Source organism: Gymnodraco acuticeps, unplaced genomic scaffold, assembly GCF_902827175.1.
Source record: "Gymnodraco acuticeps unplaced genomic scaffold, fGymAcu1.1, whole genome shotgun sequence".
Lineage (NCBI taxonomy): Eukaryota > Metazoa > Chordata > Actinopteri > Perciformes > Bathydraconidae > Gymnodraco > Gymnodraco acuticeps.
Window position 1 is genome coordinate 1 of NW_022991551.1, and position 24,806 is coordinate 24,806.

The 24,806-nt window shown below is 46.8% G+C and overlaps 2 protein-coding genes across 10 annotated transcripts; one reads left to right on the forward strand and one right to left on the reverse strand.

The window, feature by feature from the left end:
• Positions 1–612: 612 nt before the first annotated feature.
• Positions 613–3,223, reverse strand: LOC117533519 (basic proline-rich protein). 2 transcript variants are annotated; one of them, XM_034197302.1, is made up of 3 exons: positions 2,014–3,223; positions 1,402–1,752; positions 613–951 (listed from the first exon to the last, which is right to left on the reverse strand). In XM_034197302.1, the coding sequence occupies exons 1-3, from the start codon at positions 3,194–3,196 to the stop codon at positions 755–757; spliced, it is 1,731 nt and encodes a 576-aa protein (XP_034053193.1). In that variant the 5' UTR covers positions 3,197–3,223; the 3' UTR covers positions 613–754. The 2 variants fall into 2 exon arrangements, with proteins under 2 accessions (XP_034053193.1, XP_034053192.1); XM_034197301.1 differs by having other exon boundaries at positions 620–954.
• On the forward strand, positions 3,133–23,963 carry LOC117533518 (TBC1 domain family member 15-like; the record flags this gene model as incomplete). 8 transcript variants are annotated; one of them, XM_034197293.1, is given in 9 exon segments in its annotated part: positions 3,133–3,269; positions 3,733–3,798; positions 5,081–5,182; positions 7,828–7,899; positions 8,127–8,259; positions 9,258–9,525; positions 13,785–13,887; positions 17,838–18,035; positions 23,835–23,963. In XM_034197293.1, coding segments are annotated over 8 exon segments (1,029 nt in total), but the record flags the coding sequence as incomplete, so codon positions are not given.
• Positions 23,964–24,806: the final 843 nt, after the last annotated feature.

Here is a 24,806-nt window from a genome sequence, read left to right on the forward strand (position 1 = left end):
GGTGAGCACAGCTGCAGGTGAGCAGAGCTGAGGTGAGCAGAGCTGCAGAGCAGAGCGAGGGTGAGCAGAGCTGCAGGTGAGCACAGCTGCAGGTGAGCAGATGCAGGTGAGCAGAGCTGCAGGTGAGCACAGCTGCAGGTGAGCACAGCTGCAGGTGAGCAGAGCTGCAGGTGAGCACAGCTGCAGGTGAGCAGAGCTGCAGGTGAGCAGAGCTGCAGGTGAGCACAGCTGCAGGTGAGCACAGCTGCAGGTGAGCAGAGCTGCAGGTGAGCACAGCTGCAGGTGAGCAGAGCTGCAGGTGAGCAGAGCTGCAGGTGAGCACAGCTGCAGGTGAGCACAGCTGCAGGTGAGCACAGCTGCAGGTGAGCAGAGCTGCAGGTCAGCAGAGCTGCAGGTGAGCACAGCTGCAGGTGAGCACAGCTGCAGGTGAGCAGAGCTGCGTCTCCGTCCTGTCAGATTAGACTTCACTCGCGTTTAGGTCCATATCGAGAGAAAGAGAAATAATCTGAATTCAGTGTTTACTTTGACGCGGGGTGAGCAGCAGAGGTGGGGAGAGGCGGGGCTCATCATTATCAGAACATGATCGTATAGGGCGCACACACGGAGCCGTTGGACCCCCCAGAGCGTTGCGTATGCCGGTCTATCCACCTTGGGACCCGTTATCGTTTCCGCAGTCATCCTCGTGCGGCCGAACGGTCTATGTGACACTAAACAGTAACGCAACCGGCCGTATGCGCCCTCGTGGGGCGAGCACCTAAAGGTTCCTCACCTGATCCTGCGCCTCCTCCTCGCTGGAGGCCGAGGACTCCCTGCAGCACACACAGTTGTTTCTCTCCTCCTCGTTGGTTTCCTCGCTGCTGCAGCACACACACTTCTTCTCCTTCTCCTCCTCCTCCTCTTCGTCTTCTTCTTCTTCACCTCCTGCTGCTTTGTCTTCTTCTTCTTCACCTCCTGCTGAAACACACGGGAGGGGAAGGAACAGGTTCAAATGGGACTCACTTAGAACCAAACAATTCTGCGTTTTCTATTTTTATTATTTTAGAAATATCTTAAAATTAAGACTTTTTTAAAATTCCTTATAAATGTGTTATTTTTATCTTTTAAACACAACTTCTCCCTGGTGTGTACGTTCCACTCATCACACACACACACACACACACACACACACACACACACACACACCTGAACACACACACACCTGAACACACACACACCTGAACACACACACACCTGAACACACACACACACACCTGAACACACACACACACCTGAGCACACACACACCTGAACACACACACACACACACCTGAACACACACACACACACACCTGAACACACACACACCTGAACACACACACACACACACACACACACCTGAACACACACACACACTCCTCTCACCCGGCGTGTCTCCCAGCCTCAGCGTCTCCAGCTTGGCGGGCGGAGGGAGTTTCTGACGGAGAGGTTTGATGTTGAACGCCTGGAACACCTTCTTCTCTGCCTTCTCCAGCTCTGAGGGCTCCTCTGCTGGTTCTGGTCCTGGTTCTGGTCCGGTCTCTGGGAGTCTGGTGGCACACTGGGGGTCCTGGTCTTTGACGGGGGGCTGCAGGGCCATAGTCTCCTGCTTGCGGATGCTCTCCAGCTCCATCTGGATCTGCCTGTATTTGGACAGCAGGTCCTCGAAGGACTCGTCCCCGGCCCTCTCTGCTTTAGAGGGTCCGTGAGCCGGCCTCCTGCCCCTCAGCGGCTTCTCTGGGACCCTCGTTAAAGAAACTATTATCACACGGTTACACTCAAGCTCCTAGGAACAATAATACAGATCATGACATGGGTTCACAAAGTAAATAGGGTTTTATAAACACAGAAACAAGTGGTTCCTGAACTACAGAGGAGCAGAGCAAGGGATGATCTATAATATAATACCTGCTGCTATAACCCTCTCACACCCAGGAGCAGAACCAGGTCTCCGGGTCAGACTGGATCTGTGCGTTAAATTCATTTCTGAGAGGATACGTTTTCTGGAGGGGGAGTCCTTCTTGTTACCTTGACCATCTCCGATAGCGAACCGACCAACAGGACCCTCTCCTGGACCGAACCAACTATCTCCAGGTCCGAACCGAGCGGGCGGACCCTCTCCGGTACCGAACCGACCCAGAGGAACATCTCCTGGACCAAACCGCGCCGGGGTACTAGTTCCTGGACCGAAACGACCGCCTGGACCCTCTCCAGGTCCGAACCGACCGCCTGGACCCTCTCCGGGACCTAATCGGCCGACTGGACCGTCTCCTGATCCAAACCGACCGATGGGACTCTCTCCCGGACCGAACCGACCGACAGGACCCTCTCCGGTACCGAACCGACCGACAGGACCCTCTCCGGTACCGAAGCGACCCACAGGACCGTCTCCTGATCCAAAGCGACTGATGGGACTCTCTCCGGGACCTAATCGACTATCTCCAGGTCCGAACCGACCGACAGGACCCTCTCCAGGACCGAACTGACTATCTCCTGGACCAAACCTAGACAGGGGACCCTCTCCGATACCGAAGCGAGCGACAGGACCCTCTCCAGGACCGAACCGACCCACAGGACCGTCTCCGGAACCTAACCGACTATCTCCGGGACCGAAACGACCGCCTGGACCCTCTCCAGGACCGAACCGACCCACAGGACCCTCTCCAGGACCTAACCGACCCTCTCCAGGTCCGAACCGACTATCTCCAGGACCGAACCGACCGACAGGTCCCTCTCCAGGACCTAACCGACTATCTCCGGTACCGAACCGCCCCCGTCCCCCTCTCCCGCCCCGGCCACCTCGGTTCCGGCCCCCTCGGTTCGGCACAGCCCGGTGCCTGAAGCGGCCCAGCGCCCCGTGACTCCGCTCCCAGAAGCTGGAACTCGGGCTCGGCGGAGGACCGGGGGCCGGAGGAGGAGGACTGGCGGGCCGGTCGGGCTGCCGGTGGATCGGCGGGAACGGGAGTCCGCGGTGGTACGGGGGGCGGAGGTCTGGCGGCATGTTGTGGGTCTGGGGGCCCGGTTGGGGACCCGGATGGTGAGGGGGTCTCAGTGGAGGATCTCCCGGTCTAGGTGGAAGATCTTCCGGCCTGTTCCCCTCCCCCCCCCGTGGAAGATCACTCTCTTCGGGCTCATCGTCGCAGATCTCTCCGTCCTCCAGCTCTTCCGTCCTCGGGTCCATGTCTCTCTAATCACCCGCTACTCTCTCTCTCTAATGTCCGCACGAGCCCCGTTACCTCGTGGGGCTGAAACCGGTAAACAGCGCGTGCTTCAACGGACACACGGCGATCGGTCCGATCGAGCTCTGTTAGCTTAAATTAGCTAGCTCTTCCAAATCTCACGTGGCATAACGAGAGTTGAGAGACAGGAAACTGCCCATATAAGGAGAAGCAACTTATTTGTTGTTATTTATCTAGTTTCTTTTAACCTTTTTTTGTAATAAATATACTATTTATATTTATCAATCCAGTGCTCCATCTTTCATATGTATAAGAAAAGGAACAACTTTTAAAAGCTAGAAAATAACCAAATAAACATTAAAGCCAATCTTCCAAATGTATATTGATAAAAACGTCAATCCCAGCATTTATAACCACTAGCGTAGTTATATTTTATTTCTTATTTTAAAAACGAAATAAATAAATAATGAACTGATAAAACATACTTCGCATGCGCCACCGGAAGCTGAGTTGTCAGTTTTGTTTTGGAAGCTGACAGGCACGTGAGCTGGGGACGTCATCACGAGAGAGGGAAGAAGACATGGCGGCGGACTCTGTCCTGAAGGTAAAACCCTGTTTAGTCCTCATCTAATAACAGTGTGTGTGTGTATTACAGGAGTTCAACTGAGCTGAGACACTGCTACACCGAGCAGAGGACCAGAAGCTAGCTTAGCATCTGTGCTAACTGTTTACATACCAGACATCAGACAGGGGAATTACAGGGAAATACACAAACACTGTTTATTACTTATTACTGTGTCAACGGGGAGTAAGTACATTCAGAGGTACTTGTACTTTACTTAAGTATTTACATGTTATGCTACTGTGTACTCCACTACAGTTCAGAGGTAAATGGTGTACTTTTAGGACTTTTACTGTAACAGAGTATTCCTACACTCTGGTACTTCTACTTTTACTCAAGTACAAGATCTGAGTACTTCTACTTTCACTCAAGTACAAGATCTGAATACTTCTACTTATACTGAAGTACAAGATCTGAGTACTTCTACTTTTACTCAAGTACAAGATCTGAGTACTTCTACTTTTACTCAAGTACAAGATCTGAGTACTTCTACTTTCACTCAAGTACAAGATCTGAATACTTCTACTTTTTCTCAAGTACAAGATCTGAGTACTTCTACTTTTACTCAAGTACAAGATCTGAGTACTTCTACTTTTACTCAAGTACAATATCTGAATACTTCTACTTTTACTCAAGAACAAGATCTGAGTACTTCTACTTTTACTCAAGTACAATATCTGAATACTTCTACTTTTATTCAAGTACAAGACCTGAGTACTTCTACTTTTACTCAAGAACAAGACCTGAGTACTTCTACTTTTACTCAAGAACAAGATCTGAGTACTTCTGCTTTTATTCAAGTACAAGACCTGAGTACTTCTACTTTTACTACAAGTACAATATCTGAGTACTTCTACTTTTACTCAAGTACAAGATCTGAGTACTTCTACTTTTACTACAAGTACAATATCTGAGTACTTCTACTTTTACTCAAGTACAAGACCTGAGTACTTCTACTTTTACTCAAGTACAAGATCTGAATACTTCTACTTTTACTACAAGATCTGAGTACTTCTACTTTTACTCTAGTACAATATCTGAATACTAATACTTTTACTCAAGTACAAGAAGAAGCCTGAAGAAGATGGTTGCTGTGTTTCATGTCACTGTTAGTATTTGTACGCAGCTGCGACTGACAGACAGACTTTTACTTGTGTTTCTGAATTAGGGGCAGGTAAAATAAGACTTTCTTCTTTCTTCCTCTTCCCATCATGGGCAAAGGGAACATGTTTGAAGTTACGTTAATATAAAGTCCGTCCCTCAGGTGTTATTTGAACTTGAAGGAGTGTTCATCCACCCGAGCAGCGAGGAGGGCGGCAGCGAGCAGGATTCACTCATCTCCGGCTGCCTGAGGATTGTTGACAAGGTAAAACATAAACTACATGTTGTTAAATCTTTCAAACACCGTCCTACATACTCACTTTTACAGACTCCTGTTGGCTGACTGCTGCCCTACACTGCACGTATTACTCATTCTGAAAGACGTACAAAAAGTTATGCTCCACTTTAGGATATTTAACCAGTAAAGAGCTAATGTTGGGCTATAAAGGAACTACAGCACGGTCACAGGACTTCACGTCACCACCGCTAAGCTAAAGGAGGCTAATGTTGGGCTATAAAGGAACTACAGCACGGTCACACGACTTCACGTCACCACCGCTAAGCTAAAGGAGGCTAATGTTGGGCTATAAAGGAACTACAGCACAGTCACATGACTTCACGTCACCACCGCTAAGCTAAAGGAGGCTAATGTTGGGCTATAAAGGAACTACAGCACGGTCACAGGACTTCACGTCAGCACCGATAAGCTAAAGGAGGCTAATGTTGGGCTATAAAGGAACTACAGCACGGTCACATGACTTCACGTCACCACCGCTAAGCTAAAGGAGGCTAATGTTGGGCTATAAAGGAACTACAGCACGGTCACAGGACTTCACGTCACCACCGCTAAGCTAAAGGAGGCTAATGTTGGGCTATAAAGGAACTACAGCACGGTCAAATGACTTCACGTCACCACCGCTAAGCTAAAGGAGGCTAATGTTGGGCTATAAAGGAACTACAGCACGGTCACATGACTTCACATCACCACCGCTAAGCTAAAGGAGGCTAATGTTGGGCTATAAAGGAACTACAGCACAGTCACATGACTTCACGTCACCACCGCTAAGCTAAAGGAGGCTAATGTTGGGCTATAAAGGAACTACAGCACGGTCACAGGACTTCACGTCACCACCGCTAAGCTAAAGGAGGCTAATGTTGGGCTATAAAGGAACTACAGCACGGTCACATGACTTCACGTCACCACCGCTAAGCTAAAGTAGGCTAATGTTTGGCTATAAAGGAACTACAGCACGGTCACAGGACTTCACGTCACCACCGCTAAGCTAAAGGAGGCTAATGTTGGGCTATAAAGGAACTACAGCACGGTCACATGACTTCACGTCACCACCGCTAAGCTAAAGGAGGCTAATGTTGGGCTATAAAGGAACTACAGCACGGTCACATGACTTCACGTCACCACCGCTAAGCTAAAGGAGGCTAATGTTGGGCTATAAAGGAACTACAGCACGGTCACAGGACTTCACGTCACCACCGCTAAGCTAAAGGAGGCTAATGTTGGGCTATAAAGGAACTACAGCACGGTCACAGGACTTCACGTCACCACCGCTAAGCTAAAGGAGGCTAATGTTGGGCTATAAAGGAACTACAGCACGGTCACAGGACTTCACGTCACCACCGCTAAGCTAAAGGAGGCTAATGTTGGGCTATAAAGGAACTACAGCACGGTCACATGACTTCACGTCACCACCGCTAAGCTAAAGGAGGCTAATGTTGGGCTATAAAGGAACTACAGCACAGGTCACATGACTTCACGTCACCACCGCTAAGCTAAAGGAGGCTAATGTTGGGCTATAAAGGAACTACAACACAGTCACATGACTTCACGTCACCACCGCTAAGCTAAAGGAGGCTAATGTTGGGCTATAAAGGAACTACAGCACGGTCACAGGACTTCACGTCACCACCGCTAAGCTAAAGGAGGCTAATGTTGGGCTATAAAGGAACTACAGCACGGTCACATGACTTCACGTCACCACCGCTAAGCTAAAGGTGGCTAATGTTGGGCTATAAAGGAACTACAGCACGGTCACATGACTTCACGTCACCACCGCTAAGCTAAAGGTGGCTAATGTTGGGCTATAAAAGAACAGAATAGCAACCAAAAACACATTCAGAAACCATTGACCTCCAGGCCAGGGGACAGGAAGTGAGGAAATGCTGACTCATGGCAGGGTTTAGGACTCATTCCTGCAGCTCTAAAAAATAGATCTGGTTTGTCATTAATATTCTGAAAGCACTTTATAAACAAAATAAATGATTGTTCTAAAAATGGACAGTCCTATTTATTTGCATGTATGGCAGAGGCCTCTGTCACATGTTGACTCACTGTGAGCTCTATGTTCTGTCAGCTCATCACAGCAAGGCATGTTTATCTACACAGCACTTTTCAACAGACGGCAGTTCAAAGTGCTTTACAGAAATGAAAGGCAGAACATGAAGAAATAGTGAAACACATTATAAACACGAAGAAGGCAACGATAGTAACACATGAATAACAGTGCAGTGTGAGAAGAAAGCCTTCAGCCTGGATTCAGAAGGACCCGCAGCTGGGAGTTTGCTCCAGATGTTATCCCTCACCAAATCCTCACATTCCTCCACCTGTAGCTTCCTTTCATCCTATAGTGTTATTAATCTCTGTCTGTGTGTGTGTGTGTGTGTGTGTGTGTGTGTGTGTGTGTGTGTGTGTGTGTGTGTGTGTGTGTGTGTGTGTGTGTGTGTGTGTGTGTGTGTGTGTGTGTGTGTGTGTGTGTGTGTGTGTGTGTGTGTGTGTGTGTGTGTGTGTGTGTGTGTGTGTGTGTGTGTGTGTGTGTGTGTGTGTGTGTGTGTGTGTGTGTGTGTGTGTGTGTGTGTGTGTGTGTGTGTGTGTGTGTGTGTGTGTGTGTGTGTCAGGATGCTGACGTGCTGGTGGAGTACCGCCCTCTGGAGGACTCGGACCCCTCCAACATGCTGTGTGCTGGGAAGGTTTGTCTCTTCTCTTTGTGCCATTCTGTCAGAGCTAGGCCAGCCTTTAAAGACAGCGACAGTGTGACCGGAAACAAAGACGTGAAATATTGATTTCATTCACCATGTAACAGCGTGGACAGTTTGACATGTACGAAGCAGTTTGACATGTACGAAGCAGTTTGACATGTACGAAGCAGTTTGACATGTACGACTGAGAGTTGATCTGACGGAAGGTGTTTCCGCAGGACTCCAGTTCAGTGATGGAGTGGGACCAGTGTTCAGGGGAGAAGCTGTTAGAGACACAGCAGAGCTACGAGACCGAGTGGGACATGATCAACGCCGTGTCCTTCAAGAGGAGAAGCGTCACTAACGGAGAGGGTGAGACACACAGCTAACAGTTAGCATCTGCTGCTAACACCCTGCCACCTGCACAGACACATAGCTAACAGTTAGCATCTGCTGCTAACACCCTGCCACCTGCACAGACACACAGCTAACAGTTAGCATCTGCTGTTAACACCCTGCCACCTGCACAGACACACAGCTAACAGTTAGCATCTGCTGCTAACACCCTGCCACCTGCAGACACATAGCTAACAGTTAGCATCTGCTGCTAACACCCTGCCACCTGCACAGACACACAGCTAACAGTTAGCATCTGCTGCTAACACCCTGCCACCTGCACAGACACACAGCTAACAGTTAGCATCTGCTGCTAACACCCTGCCACCTGCACAGACACACAGCTAACAGTTAGCATCTGCTGCTAACACCCTGCCACCTGCACAGACACACAGCTAACAGTTAGCATCTGCTGCTAATACCCTGCCACCTGCACAGACACACAGCTAACAGTTAGCATCTGCTGCTAACACCCTGCCACCTGCACAGACACACAGCTAACAGTTAGCATCTGCTGCTAACACCCTGCCACCTGCACAGACACACAGCTAACAGTTAGCATCTGCTGCTAACACCCTGCCACCTGCACAGACACACAGCTAACAGTTAGCCCTCAGGAACAACAACAAGTCTCCTCGTGCCTTCTCCTGTGATTACTCAAGAATACAGACGTTGTGTTGACAGTAAAGCTAACCCTGTTCAGGAGGAACTGAAAGAGTGTCTGTCAGCTGACGGACTCTTTCACTGCCTTCTTTAAACACAGATCAGCTGTTAACTCTGCCACTCTGTTGATACTGATTACATATTATTGTTAGGATTCATTCATGTAGTTTATATTTAACACATGATTTAAATGTCCTATATTTTACATCAGGCCCTCAGATGTCCGCTAAACCCTGCTCCTTGTCTCCCAGGCTCTCTAAACCCTTCTCTTTGTCTCTCAGGCTCTCTAAACCCTTCTCTTTGTCTCCCAGGCTCTCTGAACCCTGCTCCTTGTCTCCCAGGATCTTTGAACCCTGCTCCTTGTCTCCCAGGCTCTCTGAACCACAGCTCTGAGAGGAGCAGATGGGCGTTCAGCTTCTCTCTCAGTGACCTGCGCTGCATCAGAGTGAAGGAGCAGGGCTGGAGCTTCCTGCTGCTGCAGCTGAGCGAGTCGTGCAGATCTCCTCCAGCGCTCCACTTCCACCAGGGCGGCAGCAGAGACTTCCTGGATAGCCTGAGGAGGTTTGCTGTGATCAGCCAGTGAGTGAACACCTGTCATTGGATCAATTCATTTGTTTGACTACCCAGGGGCGGTTCTAGGGGGGCCAAACACTGACCAGGGCCCCCCCTCCAATTTCTTTTTACAATATTACGATTTATTGGAACTAAATGAAATCAGAGACCCGGATGTACAGTGGAGGTTAAACTGTTCATTACCTTATATAAGCAAATATGCTTTTTAATTAAATTGTCACTTAAAGTTACTAAAACAAATACCTTTACAAAAACAAATACCAATTACTGTTTATTTTACACAATTACTTTATACTGTCTTTGTCTTTTCAACCCGCTTTTATTCTGCCCTCTCATGAAATAACTGCCCCCCCAGTGCATTGGTCTGGAACCGCCCTGCGACGACCCGATTTGCATGTCTGCCTGATTCACACTGCAAGCGCGAGTTGGTCTGCCATAATCTTACAAACTATATCCTTAAAAAGTGTGTTGGTCAGTATAAAGTCAGAACTAATAGTCTCTGTTATCTGGCCCTAAAGCTGGAAAGACCTTTCAGATTGAGCATTAATTCTCATATGAGAAACAAACTGATCTAATAACAGAGTTTTGTTCTTGAATCCACTTTTTTTCCAGGAATCTCAAAAGAAAATAACTAGATATGAATGATTAATGCCATAAATGATTGCATACGTACAGTTTCTTATTCCTCCAGTGTGAAGGCTGTCAATCAGAAGCTAAATCCATGTCTCTCTTATTCTAACAAAGTACTGAACCCACTAAATGGATTTCTCATTATCAAATAATCGGGAAATCACGTTGTTAAAACAATAACTTTAACTCTCTCTCGTTCAGATTAATGTGGTCGCGGTTTCTGCTTTGCAAAACGCCGCTGTGTCAAATGTCCCTCTTGGGTTGCCGTACGTAGCTGAACGATATGGAGGATTATTATAATTGTATTATTATAAACTACATGTCCCACAATGCATCTAATTTTGTGACACTGACGAGTCTTGCAATTATTTGCCCCAGACTTCTGCTTTCAGACGCAGATAGTTGTGAAGTTATTACCCTATCAGATAAGAATCCAATGCAGTGATATATAATACAGTATTTTATATATTTATATAGTCTTAAAGTTACAACCGGCCCTTTGAGTGCAAACATAATGCTGACGTGGCGCCCGAGGAAATTGAGTTTGACCCCCCTGATGTAGATGATAGGAAAGGAGGTTTGAAACTTCCTTTATCACCTCCTTTAGGAAACACTGGACCTTCCTTTATCACCTCCTTTAGGAAACACTGGACCTTCCTTTATAACCTCCTTTAGCTTAGGAAACACTACGAAAGGAGAGGAGAAAATGCTGCCCCACAATGCATTGCAGCCGCAGCATTTGCCGTCACTCAACAGTCGGCCGTTCACGGAAACAACCGATTATGACGGAGAAATTATATCATGAAAGTTACGGTGCTTATTAAGCTTTTTAAAACGTATGTGGTAAGTTGCCAAAGTGCTTTGTTTTGAACGTTCATCAGTATTATAATCAAAGAGAGAAATATGAACGTTAGTTTTTACTGAAATGATCAAATAAAGTCTCTGTCTTTACTGAGCTGTGGGGTTTGTTAACAAGATGTTTCAACAATAAGTTTCTCTTCACTTTTTTATTTCAATTCCAGCTTTGGTCCTGAAGAATATGTTTCTCTGTTGTCCACGTTCATAAAGCATAAAGCAACCGCATCAGAGCACAGAGTCTCTAGATGAGTTTACAGTAGTCCCTCCTTCTTATTGAACACCCATGTAGTCAGTGTCAGGGAATCATTTGCCCTGCATGTCCCCCTTCGCCCTCTGACGCAGCTGACCAACCTCGAGCAGCCGCTATCTCCCTTAAGGAGGCGCTGCCCTAGCAAGTTGTTGTTGCTACCAGTTTGTGATCGGGCAGCTCTCGGTCAGAGATAGTTATTGTTGTGGGACACCTGGAACACATCCTTCTCGGGGTGTAGATGACCCCGAGCCATAAGCGACAACAACTGTGATTCAGTGTCCTCAGCTGTTTAGTCTATCTATTGAAGAATGTTGATTATTACGCTCTGAACTAGTTAAAACCTCGAGCTACAGGAGAGGTCTTCAGGATTGATTGTGCCATCTCAACCGTGTGCCATCTCAACCGTGTGGTCAGACACGTCACGGGCCACGTCACGGGCCACGTCACGGGCCACGTTTTAATGTGCTTAAAATGCATGAAAAACTCACATTTTTCAAAATGGCCGACTTCTTGAGGGGCGGGGCTAATGGAATCTATTTACAAATATGTCCGCAATTCCATGAGGAATGTCTGTGCCAAAATTCGTGAAGTTCTGAGAAACTATATGTGACTACCACACAATAGGGGGCGCTAGTAAGCAGTTTTTTTGAAAAATGGCGTTGTTTTTTTACATTCTCAAAAAGGTCGTGGGCTCTGACGTTTGTCCCAAGTTTTGCGTCCGAAGCTCATTTTATGCTATCGCAATTTAAAAAATATGTATAGGCCACGCCCACATTCTGAATTTGTTGCGACACTTTAAATCTGAGTTCGTAGTCGCCCCGAGAGTATGTGTAAAACATTTTTTAAAAAATGTGTCCATCCGCTCTTGAGTTATAAATTGGTGGTGTTTTTGGCGCCCCCTATATTCCAAAATAAAAATGCTTTGGTGTGCATATTCCCCAAGAAAGACTGAACCCATTTACCAAAATCTGTGATGTTTGGATACATTGTTGATGAGTTATGAGCATTTCTTTCTAAGCCCCGCCTTTTTGCGAGTACGTTTTGATTGACGGCGGCAATACTTATCGTCCTAACATGCTCATCTCCGACGGTAATGTGTCTGACCCTCCACCGATGCTGTATACGAGGTTTGGTGTTGAAAAACTGAAAATTGAAATTTAAGTGAATATTTAACTGTTTTGAACATTATGCTAATTGCAATTTAAAAAAATGTAGGCGGAGCTTAGGGTTCCAAGAGGATTACTTGTAGAGCAGGTCTACCCGGATATGTGTAAATGTCAGGTCATTTGGAGTTACGGTGCGACTTTGTAAATGTATTCCGAAATGGAATTTTGATAGGTGGCGCTAGTGAGCAGGTTGGAATATTTAACCCATTGACTCCAGAATATTGAATTTTTCACCAGTCCTGGCGTTCGTGCAAAATTATACAACTTTTGAAGCATCCTAAAGACCTCAAAAAGAGGGAACGCCAGCACTATAATAATAATACCACCAATAACAATAGGTTCCTCGCACTTCGCGCTAGGACACCGTCGGGTCCTAATAATAATTGGGAGGGGGGGCGTGGCTGTGATTATGTTCTCTGAGGGGAGGCTCACCTTCCCACACTTTGGGGACCCCTGGAATAGTGGATAAGGAACTGTTTTTTGGACAATTCGACTGTAACCTAAGTCCGTGCTTTATTATCTGTAGTGTCCTTATGCCTCCTCCTCATTCAGTGTTTTATAGACATGACACTAATTAACACAACAGCTGGAATGTGTCTCACTCTTTAATGCTCAATATGCATTTAAATAGAGAGATCTTAGTCAACTATAAAACAACATTAATAATAAACAGCAACAGTTCCACACCTGGTCCACTGGGGGGGGGGCTGTAGTAACTATATTTCAGTGTTATTTTGGACATTATTTCAGTACCGTGTGCAAAGAGGACGTGGTGTGTTTATCTCTCCTCTGGTCAGATATCTGTTATTAAAGTTGTTATCTCAGCAAGAGAAGCACAGCAACAGGATATTATGGTGACGTGCTGCTGACGTCTGGCTCCTGATTGGCTGATACAGATGACTCACTGTCTGACACACACTCAAATAAAAACACCATGAGATCAAATTTAATTAAAAGTGTGTGTGTTTGTGTGTGTGTGTGTCCTTCTTCCTGACTAATGCAGATCGTCTCCACATTTCAGATGCTGGAACCTGTTTTAAGTTGTTTTCTTGCGTGTGTGTGTGTGTGTGTGTGTGTGTGTGTGTGTGTGTGTGTGTGTGTGTGTGTGTGTGTGTGTGTGTGTGTGTGTGTGTGTGTGTGTGTGTGTGTGTGTGTGTGTGTGTGTGTGTGTGTGTGTGTGTGTGTGTGTGTGTGTGTGTGTGTGTGTGTGTGTGTGTGTGTGTGTGTGTGTGTGTGTGTGTGTGTGTGTGTGTGTGTGTGTGTGTGTGTGTGTGTGTGTGTGTGTGTGTGTGTGTGTGTGTGTGTGTGTGTGTGTGTGTGTGTGTGTGTGTGTGTGTGTGTGTGTGTGTGTGTGTGTGTAGGGCTGCAGGAGAGGAGGTCTGTCTGATGGTCAGCTCCCCTAACAGAGCTCTGTCTCAGTCCTTCGAGAATCTGCTGGACGAAAACAACTTTGGTCTCGTTAATGTAAGAAAATAAATCATTATTCACCTGTAGACACCTGTCAGCATGTCCACAGGTTACTGGTTCACCTGTAGACACCTGTCAGCATGTCTACAGGTTACTGGTTCACCTGTAGACACCTGTCAGCATGTCTACAGGTTACTGGTTCACCTGTAGACACCTGTCAGCATGTCGACATGTTACTGGTTCACCTGTAGACACCTGTCAGCATGTCTACAGGTTACTGGTTCACCTGTAGACACCTGTCAGCATGTCCACAGGTTACTGGTTCACCTGTAGACACCAGTCAGCATGTCTACAGGTTACTGGTTCACCTGTAGACACCAGTCAGCATGTCCACAGGTTACTGGTTCACCTGTAGACACCTGTCAGCATGTCTACAGGTTACTGGTTCACCTGTAGACACCTGTCAGCATGTCGACATGTTACTGGTTCACCTGTAGACACCTGTCAGCATGTCTACAGGTTACTGGTTCACCTGTAGACACCTGTCAGCATGTCCACAGGTTACTGGTTCACCTGTAGACACCAGTCAGCATGTCTACAGGTTACTGGTTCACCTGTAGACACCTGTCAGCATGTCTACAGGTTACTGGTTCACCTGTAGACACCTGTCAGCATGTCCACAGGTTACTGGTTCACCTGTAGACACCTGTCAGCATGTCGACAGGTTACTGGTTCACCTGTAAGACACCTGTCAGCATGTCACAGGTTACTGGTTCACCTGTAGACACCTAGTCAGCATGTCTACAGGTTACTGGTCACCTGTAGACACCTGTCAGCATGTTCCACAGGTTACTGGTTCACCTGTAGACACCTGTCAGCAGTCTACAGGTTACTGGTTCACCTGTAGACACCAGTCAGCATGTCGACAGGTTACTGGTTCACCTGTAGACACCGTCAGCATGTCGACAGGTTTACTGGTTCACTGTAGACCCCTGTCAGCATGTCCACAGGTTACTGGTTCACCTGTAGACACCTGTCAGCATTGTCCTACAGGTTACTGGTTCACCTGTAGACAACCGTTCAGCATGTCCCACAGGGTTACTGGTTCACCTGTAGACACCTGTCAGCATGTCCACAGGTTACTGGTTCACCTGAAGACACCTGTCAGCATGTCCACAGGTTACTGGTTCACCTGTAGACACCAGTCAGCATGTCCACAGGTTACTGGTTCACCTGTAGACACCAGTCAGCATGTCCACAGGTTACTGGTTCACCTGTAGACACCTGTCAGCATGTCCACAGGGTTACTGGTTTCACCTGTAAACACCTGTCAGCATGTGTCTACAGGTTACTGGTTCACCTGTAGACACCTGTCAGAATGTCGACAGGTTACTGGTTCACCTGTAGACAGCTGTCAGCATGTCCACAGGTTACTGGTTCACCTGTAGACACCAGTCAGCATGTCACAGGTACTGGTTCACCTGTAGACACCTGTCAGCAGTGTCCACAGGTACTGGTTCACCTGTAGACACTGTCAGCATGTCCACAGGTTACTGGTTCACCTGTAGACACATGTCAGCATGTTGTCCACAGGTTACTGGTTCACCTGTAGACACCTGTCAGCATGTCCACAGGTTACTGGTTCACCTGTAGACACCTGTCAGCATGTGTCCACAGGTTACTGGTTCACCTGTAGACCACCTACCTGTCAGCATGTCCTACAGGTTACTGGTTCACCTGTAGACACCTGTCAGGCATTGTCTACAGGTTACTGGTTCACCTGTAGACACCTGTCAGCATGTCCACAGGTTACTGGTTCACCTGTAGACACCTGTCAGCATGTCCACAGGTTACTGGTTCACCTGTAGACACCAGTCAGCATGTCCTACAGGTTACTGGTTCACCTGTAGACACCATGTCAGCATGTCCACAGGTTACTGGTTCCACCTGTAGACACCTGTCAGCATGTCCACAGGTTACTGGTTCACCTGTAGACACCAGTCAGCATGTCCTACAGGTTACTGGTTCACCTGTAGACACCTCGTCAGCATGTGTCCACAGGTTACTGGTTCACCTGTAGACACCTGTCAGCATGGTCCTACAGGTTACTGGTTCACCTGTAGACACCTGTCAGCATGTCCACAGGTTACTGGTTCACCTGTAGACACCTGTCGGCATGTGTCCACAGGTTACTGGTTCACCTGTAGACACCAGTCAGCATGTCTACAGGTTACTGGTTCACCTGTAGACACCTGTCGGCATGTGTCCACAGGTTACTGGTTCACCTGTAGACACCTGTCAGCATGTGTCCACAGGTTACTGGTTCACCTGTAGACACCTGTCAGCATGTCCACAGGTTACTGGTTCACCTGTAGACACCAGTCAGCATGTCCACAGGTTACTGGTTCACCTGTAGACACCTGTCAGCATGTCCACAGGTTACTGGTTCACCTGTAGACACCTGTCAGCATGTCCACAGGTTACTGGTTCACCTGTAGACACCTGTCAGCATGTCCACAGGTTACTGGTTCACCTGTAGACACCTGTCAGCATGTGTCCACAGGTTACTGGTTCACCTGTAGACACCTGTCAGCATGTCTACAGGTTACTGGTTCACCTGTAGACACCTGTCAGCATGTCCACAGGTTACTGGTTCACCTGTAGACACCAGTCAGCATGTCCACAGGTTACTGGTTCACCTGTAGACACCTGTCAGCATGTGTCCACAGGTTACTGGTTCACCTGTAGACACCAGTCAGCATGTCCACAGGTTACTGGTTCACCTGTAGACACCAGTCAGCATGTCCACAGGTTACTGGTTCACCTGTAGACACCAGTCAGCATGTGTCCACAGGTTACTGGTTCACCTGTAGACACCTGTCAGCATGTGTCCACAGGTTACTGGTTCACCTGTAGACACCAGTCAGCATGTCCACAGGTTACTGGTTCACCTGTAGACACCTGTCAGCATGTCCACAGGTTACTGGTTCACCTGTAGACACCTGTCAGCATGTCCACAGGTTACTGGTTCACCTGTAGACACCAGTCAGCATGTCCACAGGTTACTGGTTCACCTGTAGACACCTGTCAGCATGTCCACAGGTTACTGGTTCACCTGTAGACACCAGTCAGCATGTCCACAGGTTACTGGTTCACCTGTAGACACCAGTCAGGATGTCGACAGGTTACTGGTTCACCTGTAGACACCAGTCAGGATGTCGACAGGTTACTGGTTCACCTGTAGACACCTGTCAGCATGTCCACAGGTTACTGGTTCACCTGTAGACACCAGTCAGCATGTCCACAGGTTACTGGTTCACCTGTAGACACCAGTCAGGATGTCGACAGGTTACTGGTTCACCTGTAGACACCTGTCAGCATGTCCACAGGTTACTGGTTCACCTGTAGACACCAGTCAGGATGTCGACAGGTTACTGGTTCACCTGTAGACACCAGTCAGCATGTCCACAGGTTACTGGTTCACCTGTAGACACCAGTCAGCATGTCCACAGGTTACTGGTTCACCTGTAGACACCTGTCAGCATGTCCACAGGTTACTGGTTCACCTGTAGACACCAGTCAGCATGTCCACAGGTTACTGGTTCACCTGTAGACACCAGTCAGGATGTCGACAGGTTACTGGTTCACCTGTAGACACCTGTCAGCATGTCGACAGGTTACTGGTTCACCTGTAGACACCAGTCAGCATGTCGACAGGTTACTGGTTCACCTGTAGACACCAGTTTGCAGGTGTTTATAGATATATAGAGAGATAGATACTTTATTGATCCCAATTTGGGAAATTCTTTCGTCGCAGTGTTCAGACCATAGACTGGTTCAGACCCTATAATACCATGCTTAAAAAAGTTGAAAAGAGAATTAACAATTAAAAATAAAATGACAAAATATAAACAACAATATTCAGTATTTTGGATAATTAAAATAAAAAGCCAAGAGTCCAACAGGATCCAAAATGATGCAGGTGCTTACAGCTCCGTTTGTTCCAGCAGAAGTTCCGGAACGATCCGTACGTCACCACGCTGGGAGGCTTCTCTAAAGTGACCAACTACATCTTCGATGCTTTCCGGGGGACCGAGGAGCAGCACCAGCGCCCCCCGGAGGAGGTGGCCGACCTGCTGGGGGAGGTGATCCCCGGGCTGGAGATCAACCAGCAGGAGGAGCCCGGCTTCGAGGTCATCACCAGGGTAACAGTAGTATTATCACTGTAGCTTCACGAAACAGACACAGGTCGGCTGGTCCGTTACGCCGTGAGAATACACCAACGAACAACACATATCAAGTCAAATTCAACTTAATTTTCAATCTCAAAATATGTTTGTACACACAGAAAGATCGAAATACTGTTTCCCACAGTCCCGAGGTATAAAAAACTCACACATTAAAATGCAAGAACACTCAATAATTTACAAAAAAAACACAATAATATTACAAAAGTGTGACTGGTGCTGGATTTGTTGTGTCTGTGTGGGGGGGGTACATATACATAGCCAAACATATTAGCATAGTGTGCTACACACATATGAATGAAAATAGGACATCACGCCCACATGAAAACACAAAACAAATACCTCGTTGGGCGCTTGTCGTGAAAGGAGATTATTTGAATCTTTAAAGTTCTCTTTCTGAATAACTTTATGTCACGATGAAGCAGAGCTTCAAATAAAGACATCAACCCACGTTGAGTTGCCCAGTGCGTCAACAAAACACGCAGTACCAGCACATGAACAAACATTAGTTCCCAGGCACAAAGAACAACCAACCCTTACGCATATTGGTGTAACGTATAAAACAAAACTGTATTCAATCATGCCATATTTTAACTTCATAACAGATGACAAATCCGAAAAGAAATAATAGTAATAATAATATTACAAATACAAGAACTGTGGGTTTTCTCTGGAAGTGTTTCCTTGTACGATGTGAGGGTCTAAGGACAGAGGGTCTAAGGACAGAGGGTCTGAGGACAGAGGGTCTGAGGACAAAGGGTCTGAGGACAGAGGGTCTGAGGACAGAGGATCTAAGGTCAGAGGGTCTGAGGACAGAGGGTCTGAGGACAAAGGGTCTGAGGACAGAGGGTCTGAGGACAGAGGATCTAAGGTCAGAGGGTCTGAGGACAGAGGGTCTAAGGACAGAGGGTCTGAGGTCAGAGGATCTAAGGTCAGAGGGTCTGAGGACAGAGGGTCTAAGGACAGAGGGTCTGAGGTCAGAGGATCTAAGGTCAGAGGGTCTGAGGACAGAGGGTCTGAGGACAGAGGGTCTGAGGACAGAGGGTCTAAGGAGAGAGGGTCTGAGGTCAGAGGATCTAAGGTCAGAGGGTCTGAGGACAGAGGATCTAAGGTCAGAGGGTCTGAGGACAGAGGGTCTAAGGACAGAGGGTCTGAGGTCAGAGGATCTAAGGTCAGAGGGTCTGAGGACAGAGGGTCTGAGGACAGAGGGTCTGAGGACAGAGAGTCTGAGGACAGAGGGTCTGAGGACAGAGGATCTAAGGTCAGAGGGTCTCAGGACAGAGGGTCTGAGGACAGAGGGTCTGAGGACAGAGGGTCTGAGGACAGAGAGTCTGAGGACAGAGGGTCTGAGGACAGAGGGTCCGAGGACAGAGGGTCCGAGGACAGAGGGTCCGAGGACAGAGGGTCCGAGGACAGAGGGTCCGAGGACAGAGAGTCTATGGACAGAGGGTCTGAGGACAGAGGGTCTGAGGACAGAGGGTCTGAGAGGGTCCGAGGACAGAGGGTCCGAGGACAGAGAGTCTATGGACAGAGGGTCTGAGGACAGAGGGTCTGAGGACAGAGGGTCTGAGGACAGAGGGTCTGAGGACAGAGAGTCTGAGGACAGAGGTCTAAGGACAGAGGGTCTGAGGACAGAGGGTCTGAGGACAGAGGGTCCGAGGACAGAGGGTCCGAGGACAGAGGGTCCGAGGACAGAGAGTCTATGGACAGAGGGTCTGAGGACAGAGGGTCTGAGGACAGAGGGTCTGAGGACATAGGGTCTGAGGACATAGGGTCCCGTATTGTCATACTGATATTCTGTAAACTGAAGTCCACTGAGACAAATGTAACATTTGTGATATTGGGCTATAAATAAACATTGATTGATTGATTGAAGAATGTATACATTATTAATACTCAGGTATACATGAATTATCTTCATTATATTGTTCTATACTTGACCCATTTTTCCCACCTTTCCTCAAAGATATGCATTTGGTTTCTAATCGAGTTGTTTTCTCCATTACATAGATTTCATTTACTAAGTTATTATCTTTTAGACGCTATTGCAATGACAAGAAATAGGTAGGAATCTTTATTATTATTTTAATTATTATTGAAATCTGTTCCTATAGGCCCACACCCCAGTGTATCAGTGTGTCCTCACTGAGCAGCTGCTCTGTCTCTCTCTCCTCCTGCTGCCTCAGCTGATAGAGGTCACAGTGCTTCATCTTGTTCTGCAGCATGTTCTTCTCTCATGCCCCTTTCACACCGCAGCGGCGCCGGCTCTTAGCTCCGGAATCCGGTTCACTTCCAGCTCCAAAAAATTGTCGGTCTAGAGGCAAGAGCTTTGGAGCTAAGAGGTGGCGTCGCTTACGTCTCTCTTACGTCGAGGCGTGCAGGAAACTAAACCCTCCTCCCCTGAACATGGGTCGACTGTCATGCCTGCCTTCAAGCAGTAGTGCTTATAAACACACTTTATAAAGTCAGGCAACACTAACCAGGCTTCGTGTGATTCTGTTTATTTGTACCTTACTTTGACCATCCGTTCACTGTCATTGATCATTGTGGAGAGAGGCAGACGTGTTGTTTTGTATTATAGCAGCTATCGGATGGAATCAATACATGGGCTGCACAGGTTGTCGTGTCCGACTATCACAAGTAGAATCATAATAAAAATACGCCGGTGAAATGTACCTGTAGAAAACGGTTTATGCCACAATAGGATAGCAATAGCAAGTAGTCAGTTTAGCTTCGGTTGCTATGCTAACATCACCCATTTTATACCAGAGAAACTTTCATAACAGCGTTGTGATACCAAACAGCGTCAATTCAGACTGACACACATTCACTTAGGCTAAGGGGAACTGGGGATATGTATCAGCTGCTTGTGAGTCGGACAGTGAATACTTTAGAGCGGCCGCTGCAGTGTGAGCTAACCGGGAGCTAACGGAGGAGAATAAACTCCCGTGGAAGAGCAGCCAACACTGCAGCGGTCGGTAAATGCTGCAGAAACACATTAATAAACTATGAACCACGGCACTCTGGAGCAAAGTATAAGGTTGGAGAAGTCGTTATTCAATTTAATCTGGCTTCGTGTGATTAAAAGCAACACGATCATCGACCCGACGCAGTTGTTGTTGTTGTGAGCGCCGTAACGCCGTTGGGGAGCAAATCAGCCATGTAAACGGTGACGTCATGACGCAGCAGCGGCAGCACCAGTCGGGCTCTGGGCGGTGTGAACAGAGCGGGAGCAGAAACGGGAAACCGGAGCTGAACCAGAAAAGCTCTAGCTCGGAGCTAGAAAGGGAAAAGCGCTGGTGTGAAAGCCGCATCAGAGCTGAATATGGTCTGGGGGAGAGATCTCCAGAAACACAGATCACATCTCTCCAAATAAACCCTCAGTGTTTCCATCAGAGTTCCTGCTCTCTCCGTGTCTCTACAATTATTGTGGGGGAAACTTCTGAAGCATTGGAAACAGGACTCAGAGAGACACGAGGAGAGCTGGAGCTTTGATGGCAAACACTGAGGGTTTATGAGCCATAGGGATGGGTATCGAGAACCGGTACTAAGTCAATACCGGTACCTGATTGGATGGTATCGGTATACCGTTAAGCCGCTGGACAAACGGCGCTGCTATCGGTATGTGTGTTACGTCTACTTCCTTAGTTTAACTTTGAACCATTCTGGTTGGTTGGGAACCCTCATCCCGTGCGATGTATCCGGTTTGAGACCCCTCTGATTGGCCACTGTAAATGCCACTCGTCATCTCTCTCAACAGCACTCTTATTATTGTTGTGAGACTCCCGCAGGCATGGCGGACAGAGCGAAGCCATCGAAGGTCTGGGTGCACTTCAAAACATGTAGTGGCGATAGTGCAAGGTGCAATGTATGTACTCAATGAGTTGCTTGTAAAGAGGGAAACACGAGCAACTTCATGAAGCATTTGCAAACGAGACACTCATTGAATCTAAAACGGAGCAGCGTCTTCGGCAGCCTAACGATGTGGCTGCTAGCGATAGTGCTAATAGTGCTAGCGGGCTTCAGCCGCGCCGCCATGTGTAAATGTGACCTGAGCGAAGGCTCGCAGGCAGGTTAGCTGCTGCGCACGGGTAATATGTTTTGTTTACCTGAGTGCAGTCTTGCAGGCACATCGCCTTGTCTTGTTTGTTTGTTAACACTGACAGTGTATTGATGTGAGCTCCTACACCTATAATAATGTGGCCTTTCATTGAATGCTTTATAAACCAGTTAAACTCACAGATGTCATTGTGAATTGGAAAACTGCATTTAAATGTTGTTAAAGGTCAACGTTTCAATGGTTCAGCAATTGTTGGTCGTTTTCTAGGAATTGACATATTTTAAGCTCAAATACTTTGTTCTACGTTTAAACCTTCAGACAGTTTGACGTGTTTCAGTTCAGCACATCATTCATTTTGTGATGATTTAAAAGTACAATCCAGAATAATATACGCACTCGCCTTTATCTTTTTGCCATCTTAGCCTTTTGACCAATTCCTTCAATTCCCAATCACAGTTTTGCATGATGTCACTGTAGGCCAATGTTTGAAGGGTCTCTTGTCGAGCTAGGTTGTCCATTTGAAATGTCTGGATGAAGATGTAACTGATTTACTCTTTTCATCCTCTGTCTGAGGGAAACCCCAAAAGCATGACCGGGCGAGCCAGGCCTCTTTAAGTTATTTTATTTATTTGTGTCTGCTTTGAGAAGCTAATGTAAGTTATACAGTTATTTCTGCAAGAAAATTACAACAAAATGACTGTTTAATCTTCACATCTTGTATTCATGTCTATCATTTTGAGCACCAAATTATTGACAAGTATCGATAAGAGTATAGAAAAATACCGATAAGCAGTACCGGTATCGATAAAATCCTAACGATACCCATCCCTAATGAGCCACAAGTTGACCACCGGTAGAGATGCCAAATCAATTCTGAAGAACCCTTCCTCTCGTATGAGGTTTTGACTAGTTTCGTTAAGGGTAATCAACATTCTTCATTAGTTAGCTAAACAGCTGAGGACACTTAATCAACTTTATTTGTCGCTTATGGCTCGGGGTCATCTACACCCCGAGAAGGATGTGTTCCAGGTAGTGCTGCGTACCTGGACTCACATTCAGGTTCAGGTCCGGACTCAAGTCCAGAGGTTCAGGTTCAGGTCCGGACTTATAAGTCCGGACCTGAACCCATGGCTTGTGTCAAGTTGTGTGAGTAACTAAAGTGAACTTATTGTGAGCTAATTATCAATTGAAAATGAACTCATAATCAACTCAAATTCAAACTCGTCAGGTTTTTTGCGCTCCCTTCCAACTTGTGTCTACATTTCTCTACAAAGTACAAATGTAAAAAAAACACTTTTTGCACTCATTTATTGAGGCTGAATAACGTTTATCAGGGAATGTTTAAATAACCACAGGCACCAGAATATACGTAAGTGCTAGTTTTTTTGCGAGTCCAAGTACCGGTTCCCGACGTTCCGGTTTTAACCGGACTTGAACCGAAACTTTTTACAAGTCCAGTACCGGTTCGGCGTACCGGTACGCAGCACTAGTTCCAGGTGTCCCACAACAATAACTATCTCTGACCGAGAGCTGCCCGGTCATAAACTGGCAACAACAACAACTTGCTAGGGCAGCGCCTCCTTCAGGGAGATAGTGGCTGCTCAGGGTTGGTCAGCTGCGTCAGAGGGCGAAGGAGGACATGCAGGGCAAATGATTCCCTCACAAAATGATTATTACTGATATTATTTACCCCTCAGATGGACCTTGGGGTGCGGCCCCCGGTCTCCAGGAGGGACCCCGTCTCTTCAGAGGAGTGGAGCAGACATCAGGACGCAGAGGGGAGGATGATCAACGTCCCTCTGCTCAAACAGATCATCTTTAAAGGGGTCAGTTCACTTCATGAGTCATCTTTAAAGAGTCAGTTCACTTTATGACTCATCTTTAAAGAGTCAGTTCACTTAATGACTCATCTTTAAAGGGGTCAGTTCACTTTATGACTCATCTTTAAAGGAGTCAGTTCACTTTATGACTCATCTTTAAAGAGTCAGATCACTTTATGACTCATCTTTAAAGAGTCAGTTCACTTTATGACTCATCTTTAAAGAGTCAGTTCACTTCATGACTCATCTTTAAAGAGTCAGTTCACTTATGACTCATCTTTAAAGAGTCAGTTCACTTTATGACTCATCTTTAAAGGGGTCAGTTCACTTTATACATGTTAAAGAGTCAGTTCACTTCATGACTCATCTTTAAAGAGTCAGTTCACTTTATGACTCATCTTTAAAGAGTCAGTTCACTTTATGACTCATCTTTAAAGAGTCAGTTCACTTTATGACTCATCTTTAAAGGGGTCAGTTCACTTTATGACTCATCTTTAAAGAGTCAGTTCATTTAATGACTCATCTTTAAAGGAGTCAGTTCACTTTATGACTCATCTTTAAAGAGTCAGTTCACTTAATGACTCATCTTTAAAGGAGTCAGTTCACTTTATGAGTCATCTTTAAAGAGTCAGTTCACTTTGAGTCATCTTTAAAGAGTCAGTTCACTTCATGAGTCATCTTTAAAGAGTCAGTTCACTTCATGACTCATCTTTAAAGAGTCAGTTCACTTTGAGTCTTCTTTAAAGAGTCAGTTCACTTTATGAGTCATCTTTAAAGAGTCAGTTCACGTTGAGTCATCTTTAAAGGGGTCAGTTCACTTATGAACTCAGTCTTAAGAAGTCAGTTCAC

Excerpts from the sequence above, each read along its gene's own strand:
- LOC117533519 (XM_034197301.1), bottom strand. The coding sequence starts at position 3,196 with ATGGACCCGAGGACGGAAGAGCTGGAGGACGGAGAGATCTGCGACGAT. Across the intron at positions 1,753-2,013 it reads GGACTCCCCCTCCAGAAAAC|AGAAGCCGCTGAGGGGCAGG; the intron begins GTATCCTCTCAG and ends CGAGGGTCCCAG. Across the intron at positions 955-1,401 it reads GAGGCTGGGAGACACGCCGG|CAGGAGGTGAAGAAGAAGAA; the intron begins GTGAGAGGAGTG and ends CGTGTGTTTCAG.